At 41.1% G+C, this 10,430-nt stretch overlaps 1 protein-coding gene across 4 annotated transcripts in view; it reads right to left on the bottom strand.

The window, feature by feature from the left end:
- Window positions 1–1,622: 1,622 nt before the first annotated feature.
- Window positions 1,623–10,430, bottom strand: part of LOC112947187 (estrogen receptor beta-like) — a 28,170-nt gene continuing 19,362 nt past the window's right edge. For 3 of the 4 annotated variants that reach the window (XM_026039212.1, XM_026039213.1, XM_026039211.1), the window contains one exon: window positions 1,623–1,957. In XM_026039212.1, the coding sequence (XP_025894997.1) occupies window positions 1,626–1,957 (332 nt within the window). In that variant the 3' untranslated portion in view covers window positions 1,623–1,625. Of the gene's footprint in view, window positions 1,958–9,898; window positions 9,929–10,430 lie in introns of those variants that run through there. The other variant, XM_026039214.1, reaches the window with a different exon arrangement.

The raw sequence follows: 10,430 nt of genomic DNA, 5'->3' as shown, positions 1-10,430 counted from the left end.
AGAAATATGAACAACCTCAAAAACGAAAAGTCTATTTTTTATGAACAGTGAAAATTTCTTACAATGTAATTTAAAACTACTTTTCTTGTTTTTTTTCTCACTATTTGTTTCCTACCAAATTAACAGAACTGCATAGAGTCCCCAGAAATGACACTTTTCAATCAAGTATTTCTCAACAAGAGAATATCCTAATAAACATCACTTAGTCCTTTCTAGCTATTTTCATTTTCAGATTTTCTTAAACCATGACAAATAAGGATGAAGGATTTGAGGATTCGTCATTAAATATTCCACACCAATGGCAAAAAAACCCACCATCCCTTTGCAAATGGCTAATACAACTTCAGACCCTTGTGCTGTGCAGGTTTCCTCTCCCAGCAATGCAGTGTTGGAATGGGAATTTGCAGGCCCTGGGCAACACATTCAAGCCACCTCACCCGAGCCCTCCAAGAGGGTGGCCAAGCAGTGGAGATGCAGCCCAGAACTAGGAGATGGTGCCCAACAGCTGCAGCTGGAAACATCTCCAACCATTCTACCTAGACCTGAAATGGGAGGTGCTTTCCTCATTCTGCATTCTTAGTTTACTGATGCAGTCTGCACCAAAACTGTCTCCCGAGCACACAGTTCATCACCAGACGTGAGGATCAATGTCAAGTTTACCCGGGCTACATCTACACAGCAACAAGGCTCAGGCCTGCCTTGGGCACACTGCAGGACACGTTTGGGATTACTTCTAGCAAAGTACTATTTCCAAAGGTAAGGATTTAGCTGCATTCACCTATGTCTCTGTTAGTTGTTTCATGCTTCTTCCAGTTTATTATTATTTAGTTGGTCACCTTAGCACTCACTAAAGAGCAACCATCATGGTTTGGTCTATGCCTGCCAGCAAGCTTTTCTGCACACTTTGCCAATTATCTTCTCTACACACTGGCTACTTTCACTCTAGCTTTTAATCTTTATTCTGGTTGCTTTAACTGTGGGCCCTTTGTTGCAAATATTGACCAATTGCTTCTTGATTGTAAGGAGGGAAATTGCCAATTGCCATGGCACCATAGCCACATTCAAGACATTCCAGGTTGTAACACATATAGCTGTACTTTAGTGCATGTTCTTTGTGCTGCAAACAACTGAAAGCATCTCTGTTGATTTATGCTTTGAATAAGAGCACAGGATAAATTTTGAGATCGATACTGTTCCCTTCTCAGCAATACGATGCTCTTGTGGAGCAACTGTAGGAGCTAAAGCAATTACAGACACTCAGTGCTTGGATACTCTTAATCAGATTTCATCAACAGTAACAGAAACATTTCATCAGAGTTGAAGAATTTAGTCTTTATTTTTATAGCAATCTAGTTACCATCCTTTTAACAAAATTTTTTTAAACATACGAATGCAACACCGAGTGTCTTCTCATTTTATGAGTTGGTATTTGGCCAACACAGTGGGCAGCAAGTTATGTGTAAAGTCACTGCCTAAACTTCAAATGAATTATTCAGAGCAAAAAAAAAAAAAAAATGTCCATTACTCTTTTAGAATAAAAAGATTAATATTTTCATGTCATGCATTCACAGTCCTATGCTGTTATTTCAAGGTAGATAACAGTATGTTAAGGGTAACAGTGTTGGTCAGTATAAACAAAAAAGACTGAAATTCTTACCAGGAATCTTTTTGGCCCAACCAATCATATGAACCAGCTCTTTATCTGCCAGTTTTGTCAGGGACATCATCATGGAGGCCTCTGTGAAGGGCTTGCTGGGCCGACTCACCAACACGTTGGGAGGCTCTGCTTCAAGCAGCGTTAAGACAAACTGCTCCGGACTGACCGTGCTGAGGAGGATCTCCTTAACGCGGGTTGCTGCCTCGCTGTATTTCTTAGCTTTGCCAATACAATGCACTTGATCTTCTGAATTACGATGGCGACGCAAAATCCGGTACCCACAACGTTCCCTTCTTGAGCCTGAGACAAGAAGTACGTGATTACACTGAGGTATTTTCCTCTCAGTGTTGCACTACACAAATCCAGACACTTGGGGCAAATTAAAACCACCTCTAGTATTTTATAATCTAATACTGAATATCAAATTTCAAAGTTCCTAAAGCATTCCCCATTGAATTCCACTAACTTCAGCTGAGGCTTTTGTTTATTCTGCTAAACAAAATACAATTTTTAAAATAGTTCATTTCTGAACTCCAGTAAACTCATTCTAAAAGACCATGGGAAAATTCACATTGACATCAACAAGAGATAAATCAGATCTTTAAATGTAAACAGACACAGATGTTTATTTCTGTTTTAAAATTCTACTTTAGCTGTAAATTGAAATAAATAAGTAAATAAAAGGAGTTCTGAAAGTCTAGGCCACGATACTGAGTAAATGCCTCAGCCAGAAGCCCAGCTGAACCTCACTGCAAAGTGAGTGCTCAGCTAGGACTTACCGAGATGCAACCTGCTTTATCCCTGTGTCCTGTTAAGGCAGCGGGAGTTTCCCCACGTGAATTTGGATCTGGTAACTGTAGGAGGGAGTGCCCTGCTTGTAGTTCTGCATGCAGGATAGTTTTTTTCCTGTTGCACAGAGCAGTCACTTTTACAAACCTTTAAATTCCTGGAGTTAGTTTATAGCTATGACAATAGCAAACATCCTCTGGGTCTATTATTGCTGGGATCACCACTATGTTTTTTTGACTAGTAGGTTTGACTCAGCCATGACCTGTGACTTCTCTTCCCTCCTTACTACTTTAGCATAATCCATAATGAGACACATTTACCAATTTACAAGTAAACCTTAGCAGTCACTAATGGACAAGATTTTATCATATTAAAATGCAGGACACTTTGAAAATATTAAGTTCAAAATAGATCCTCTGACTGAAATGCTGCCGCACTTAACATTTTTGATATTGCAATTAAATTGCCTTCTAAATCACATAGTAGTGATTTTTTTTTGTGCTAGTCATCAACACTTTTAATGAAAGATGATACTCAAAGGTTGAACTGTCATATATTAGGATATGCTTGTGCTAGTATAAATCTGTATCAAACCAATATTTAATATTGCATACATGGAAGTTATAGATTCTTAAAGCATAGTAATAGGTTGCCTCATTTGATTTCAGTGCTATAACAAATTTGACAAAAGCATTCTTCCATCTGGTGTTACTATCCCAATATTATTCCCAATATTATCGCAGTTAGCAGGTCTTTCCAAGTGTTGTCTAAAGGCTTCTCACTGTGGTCACACAATTCTGTTCTTCGTTAGGTTGTGTGATTAAAAGATTATCTCCATAAAAACAAAGCAGAAGAGGAACTATGAGCATGGAAGGGTCCCCAATAAGCTAACTGGTGCCAAGGAGCAGCCTGACCTGCCTATTCCCACAAGAATCACCCAAGAAGGATCAGCTTGTGGCCTGGGTAGGACATCCACCAGCTAGTCAATGGGAAAGGCCTTGCAAGGCCATAGCTCTTAACCAGCTGCCAGGGAGATCCATTTGCACGTGTGTAGGGGAGTGCACGCACATGCACAAGGCAGGCAGGAAACCAGAGGATGCAGACATCAGATACTGAAYGGTCTGAGTGTCTAAAATCAACTCCTGAATGGTCCCGTATTTTGTGCACCTCTTGTTGTCTGAATCTGTGTGGGAGGAGATCTCAGTACCAGCAACTGCAGCGCTGCTGCTGACCGTGGGGCTTCAAAAGTCCCAGTGCCAGCAACTGGGAACGCCTGGGGATGCAGGGGTCATTTAACTAACAGACTGAGTGCCTAACCTCCAGTACTGRAGGGATCTGTATATGATATATATATATATATATATGATTTTTGTTTTTGTGTATAAACGTAAAAATATTTTTCTGGAAAAACCATGAAGCCATTTTACTGTGTGTGTTCCAGGAGTGCTGCATTTTCTGTCTCTGTTGACGTGTGACGAGCTGTATACAGGCACATGTATAGGCACTATGTGTACCTGTGCCTAATGGGCATGCCTGGCTCTGCTATCAGCTGCACCTAGGGCTGTGGTAATGCAAGTCTCCCTCTCCTGAGCTACTAGATTCATGAACTCACAACATTCATCATCCACAGTCAACAGAGTTAGAGGGACCGTAAGTTGCCTTCATTCAAACCAGACACTGCAATTCTGGCCCCCACAGTCCATAAAATAAGATGGCCATGTTTAGACTCAATTAAGAGAGGGGGAGCAGGGACAATGAGAAAGCAACTTCAGGTGCCACTGATGAGGCTGGTCCTGATAAACAAGGTGCTGGTTAATGCAGTTGTCAGTGGTGGAGGCTGACCAGGGAGGTGGCTTGTCAGGTCAGTCTTGTCTTATCTTCAACTGCAGTCAAGCTCCCTTTGAATTAACCTGTGGGAAGGGTGAGATGCAAAGGCCAGTCAGGTACAACCTGAAGGCACTGGGAATATGGTACAAGGACTAACAGAACCTGCCAGGACTTTCAGGATGAGAAACTTAAAACTAGCATTACTCTAAACCTCACTTACTACCTGCTCAGTGAGCCACCTCAGCTGTGCAACAGAACAGAAGGGGCATTAAAGAGGGCAGTAATATTGGAGCACATCCTCTGCCTGGAAAACAAAGACTAGAGAAGACAGATAGGCAAAGTTGGCTCAAAGAACAGTCCTGCACACAGGGAAAATCCTAAAGGAATCCCTGTGGAACCAGGCATTTTAAACACCTGGCATTCACAGCTGGAAATAGGAGCCTAAAGGCTGCATCACTGAAAGCAAGGGTGGCTTTGTGTCCTTGAAAACAATATGGGTGTGGGTTGAGTAGTGACAGGCATTTACATAAATAACAGATTGCGGATAAACTACCAATGATTTGCAAAGCTGAATATCCTCAGCTTAGCTGAATGAAGCTAGAAAAGAAGCTGCAGAAGAGCCCGAACAGCAGTCAAGAACAGGCCATGTACCAGCAGGAAGAATTCAGAGCTGGAGACAGTATCCTATGGAAAAATTAATACATGAGCCTTGATGGTGATTCCCCAAAGAAGATTACTTGCAGAATCTCACCAGCCACAAAGCAGTCTCTTCAACCACCTGCCTTGACAAATCTTTTTCCTCCTGGGATTCAGAGGACAGTGAGGGACAGACCAACTTCTGCAGAGACGCGTGGATGATGCAGCAAACTCTGAGCTCAGCCTCATTTAGGACGAATGCACAAAGGTCAAGGGAAAATCCTGAAGTGCTTTGTCAGCTTCAGAAAGTCACTGCAAGGGCACGACGGGCTGCAGCCTGCTCTGAAGTCACATCACACACAGCAAGGTATGTAAATATTTTCCAGCAGGGATAGCAAAGARGAAAGGTCAACAGTGACCTAAGCAACTGGATCTAAAGTACAGTCACCGGACACAGACCACAAAATGCCAGGGCATCAGGGTGCCTTATCTAGACAGAGATTTAATGGATCTGACTTCCACGGGAACACGCATGGTCAAGACTGCAATCTCCAGGGAACGAATGGAACTAAAGCAGAAAGCAACTGCTTAGAAAGCCAAAGCACAATGAACTTCAGCATCTGGGAGGATAGAATGACCAAAATAGCACAAAGACGCTAAAAACTGCTCCAAGACATTAATAGGTTTCGTTTCCCAGTACTTGGCGGAGATGTGGAACACCAAGAAACCTGGTTAACTGTCCTCCTGGTTAACTGTCCTCCTGAAGCGTTCCTGGCTCTGCTGAGCTGCAGCCCACACGTAAGAAACAGACTGAGGCTTTGGGGCTGAGGCCCGAGTTGCCCATTCCACATATTGCTGGTGTAAAGAGGTTCAGATAACACTGCGTAGGCAAATGAAAAAATTACCACACAAGAAGTGACCAGGTATTTTACAAAGATCAAAGAATTCAGTAAACTGCAGTCACAAAGACAGAAAAAAAATATTAAAAAAGAAGTCCAGCATTCTGTCCTAATTTCAGAATATTTCAGAATATTTCAGAAATTGTTCCAATTTGTACAATTTTTTTGTTCCAGTCTTGTACAATTTTAATCTGCACAGCTGTGCTCCATACTCTACCTTAAGATATTTCAGCCCAGGGTTTCAAATGCACTGACAGAATGAAAAGTCTCAATAACTGGAAGGTTCTGATTGGGAAGTAATAAGCTCCTTTAAGTTACCTGAAGTTATTTGACTAAATCAAACTTTACAGATAACTAGTACCKATGTTGAAGGAGCAGCATGTGGTCTATTTGAAAAAATAAAGCCAGCTTCTGTAATCACATGTTCATGGCAGAAGAACAAACTAGGGGAATTGTGACATTTCAGCATTAAATATAAACTTTTGCTAACTACACACACCCCAAAACCAAATACACACACACACACATATATATATGTATAAAATGAGGAAGAATATTGAATTAATGTCTGCATTTAAGTTGAAACCTGAATCACCGTCTAACTCAAAAAAAAAAAAAAAAAAAAAAAAAAAAGACAACTCATCAGCAATTAATGGGATACCGCTTAATTTCACACTTTTTTCCCCAAATGCAAGCAAAATAAAAGACAGAGCACTGCAAGGTTACACAGCTAAGAAGATTTTAAGCTTGCTACTCAATTGACAATGCAGGCAGCAGTAGCCTAATTAAAACACCATTTAAACAATATAAAGAACTTTTGTTATTTTTATTAAAATTCATATGTTAAGCAGGGCTGAAAAAGACATTCTGTGTGCATCTGTTAAAAAGGAAAACACGCATAAATGTTTACAAAGCTGTATCTTAGAAATAAATGCAGATCTACCTAGTGTTTATCCATCTAAACACTGGATTAATTAGTCCAAAGAYGCATCAAAAATATCCTTAAAATGTTTCAGATTAGGGACTACTCCTGGCTTTACCACAAACTCCCTGAACAACCTTTTCTCATTCATATAATGGTTCTGAGGTTAATCTGGGCAATTGGAGAAGTGCACAAAATGATCACAGAGCKGTTGAGGCTGGCAGGGACCTCTGGAGAACATGAAATCCCATGTTCCCACGGCACTCCTCTGATTTACAGCTAATCTTTGCGCATGGAAATAGCCGAATTTAGMCGAGAAGGCTGGGCGAAGGGCAAGACCTCCAGTTAAGGTGCCACAGGCCATCCAGACAAATCACCACAAGGACATAACAAGTCACACCTAAAGGTCCTGAGCCTGCTGTTCACTCTCCTATGGATGAATCACAACCAGCATTATTGACAGCAAAGTGAGTGTTTTTTGAAATAACTCTCGGTTTACAAATTGCCTGATCCTGCAACACAGGCACTGCTGTCTGATACAGTGGACARCTGCAAGACATGTACCTCTCTTGATATTGATTTTAGTCCCCAGCAACTGCTAGCCAGTTCAGTGGGAACTTCAGAGCCTACTCTTGAATGCGTTATAGTGAGTTCTGGGAAGCATCTGAGCTTAAAACTTGCTCTTCTCAAGTGCACATTAGTAGCTCATTGCCACGCAAATCACCTCTGAAAGCAAATGCAAATGCTCTGGTGAGTACCTGTATTCACAAAGCAGACCTGAAAAGGAAGCTGCTGTCTGCTATAGACACAAGAGATAAAATTGCAGTAATTTCTGTAATAGCTAAAATACAATTAATAATTTGGTGTTCAGAGAATGCCACAAAATATTTTTTGTCCATTCACTTTGTACAAAAAGTAATTTAGAGCATTTCAAAGCACTGCCTCGAAACTGCACTAAGCAGCTAAGTACAGGAGATAGACACCTAAATGCTGCACTTCACAACTCATACAGGCCCACAGAGCTGTCTCTTTCCCTTCACGCAAACCTAAGGAAAGATGCCAATATTCAATGGCATCCACTACTTTTTAATATGGCCTCTCATGCCCACTCACATTTGCAAAAGGAGCTCTGTCCTTGGAGTGTTTTTTTGAGACATTAGGACCTAGCATTTGTAGAAACAAAGATCACAAAAAAAACCAAGCAAATCATCTCTTCTTCATCGTCTTGGGCAAAYAGCTTAGGCCACCTCAGGTTGTCATAGCAGAAAATTCCCCCAAATTTCCTCCTTGCCCTGACCCATTTTATTGGTGTTTGCAGGGTATAATTTACTTTTAATTTATCTTCCATAATTCCATTTTACTTGTTCGAGGTTGCTCCTGATGTGCCGAGATTTTGCTGTTTAGTGGCTTGACTGGAAGGCTAGGCAGCACAGAGCTATCTGCACAGAAGTGGCCAGACACTGCATCTAAGACTCTCAATGTGCTGGCAATGATGTTATATCCAGTCAGAAGATCCATTACCACCTTCATACAGAGCACCCAAGCTAGCACCCTCTCTTCTAGAGAAATATCTCCAGCTCCATGGCCTTGCTGGCTTAACCTCTCAATGTTTATGAACGTAGTGATGCCCAGGAGAGGTTCAGGGCAGAAAACTGCAAAGCAGCAATTTTCCAACTGCCTCTTACTGTTTTACAGAGGCATGTACTACCCAAGCAAACTTATATCCATAAATACACACACACACACGTGTATATGCATATATACATTTTTTTCTGAGGTATCTATTGAAAATATACAAAATTAGATTTTAAAGATTTTATGCAAATAGCATAGCTTTTATGAAGAGCCTTCCTAAACTTGCAAAGCAGAAAATGAGGCTCTTKTATCACTTCTGCAGGACAGTAAGCCTCCACCAAGCAATGGAACAAAGGTCCTCTTATGGCTTTCTGGCGTAAAAAAAGGGGTATTAAAGAATGGCTCTAACAACAAAAAAAAATTGAAGGATAATCACTTTGATCTGCAGGAAGTGACATTTATGTTTTATGCAAGAAACAGAGTTTTAAAATCTGTCTGGTTAAACTGTCTGTCAAACACTGGCTACCATACACCCAAGCATCAGCTTTGCTCACAGATGTCTCAACTCATTAAGTAATTGAGATAATTCAGGCTTGATCAGCAAGTATGCAACTTTTATATTCCTTTTCCTCAAATTAGATTCTTAAGATCCTCAGATTTCAATTCTACAATTTTAAATACTAAATAGTTTTAAAATAGAATTCTTATTATTTATTACAACTAGTGACTGAGCACATTTACAAATTTCAAAGGGTCATTTTTGGCCTCACAGTCATTAGCATCCTGTAAATATTTTAGGAGTATTAGAAAAGATTAAAGGGAACACAAGCTAAAATATAAATGGATTTTATGTATTCCTTGTAATACCATAGTGCCTATGAATGCTAATCACAAAGCAGGACTCCATGGACAATTAGAATCAAAAGATTTGCTTATGGGAAACATTGTGGAGGAGAGTCTTCACAASAACAGTCAAAGCATTGCTAACCATGGGAACAATCTGTATAAAAGCTTTCCTGCTCTAATATTGAAGCTTAGATAGAAATCACTCTTSGAGACTTGCACATGGAGTAAAATTTGTGTCAGAAAGATGACCAAAATGAGGAACACTATTCAGAAAGTGAAGTGCCACCTGCGAGGGTACAGCCTTCCTTGCTGGCAGCTAGGAGCACGTTAATGAAATATTCTGCTAAAGCTGAGAGGCATCATCCGCGCAGAGACAGGAAGCAACTTCCTACAGAAAGAGCTAGCTGGTGTGAGGGGCAGAAATGAAACACCCTTCGGCAGCACTAAAGTAACACAGGGAAGAAMTGAGGTTATCAATAAGAAGCAATAAGGAGGCTGCAGGGGTGACAGCTGCTCCTGGAGCAACTAGGAACTGCCTGTGGGAGGGATGCAGTCAGGAAAAGGCTACCAGGATCCCAGGTTGTAAGCAGGGCAGCCCCCTGCACAAGGGCGGGGAGGTTGATGCTACTTCCCTGGAGTCCTGTGGGATTCTGGCTCTTGATGAGCAAAATAGACGAGAGCAGTCCAAAGCAGAGCGAGGGAGAAGCTACCTCAGCTTCCAGAGTCTGGCTGCTTTCCTGTTCTATGAGAAGCGGGAGATGCCTCGGTTTATTTAACCTAATAAAAGGAAGGTTGTGAAATGATAGGGCTGTAGTCCAAAAATACATTAGAGAGTTAATAACACAGAGAGGAGCCTCTAAGCTACAAGACAACACCGTCACAAGAGCAAATGGATGTTAATTGTCCAGCAATATATGCAGGCTGGCATTTGGGAGAATGTTCCTAATGAAGGGAATAGTATTCTGCAAACAGCCTTCAGATGAAAGCAGTGGGAGGGTGAAAACACTGCCCAGTCCTGAAATTGAAACAGGTAACTACATTAAAGGGGACAAAATGAGATGCACGCCTGCAAATCAGAGAGGACCTGGCACATGGACCTTGCCACATCCCCTCCAGTGTTCCTAGGTATGTTCTCCTAGCCTATTTCTATCGTGGACACTGATCAAATGAAAGTAGTCTGGCTAAATAAAATATTTATTTTTAAAAATTAAATAAATAATGACAGCACTCTCCCAAACTCTTTCCCCTCTCCCAACACTCCCTCAAACTCTTTCCCCTC

This window comes from Nothoprocta perdicaria, unplaced genomic scaffold, assembly GCF_003342845.1.
Source record: "Nothoprocta perdicaria isolate Ctin4 unplaced genomic scaffold, notPer1 scaffold_223, whole genome shotgun sequence".
NCBI classification, from domain to species: Eukaryota; Metazoa; Chordata; class Aves; order Tinamiformes; family Tinamidae; genus Nothoprocta; species Nothoprocta perdicaria.
The sequence above is the reverse complement of the archived record's forward strand: the minus strand, read 5'-3'. Positions and strand labels throughout refer to the sequence as shown.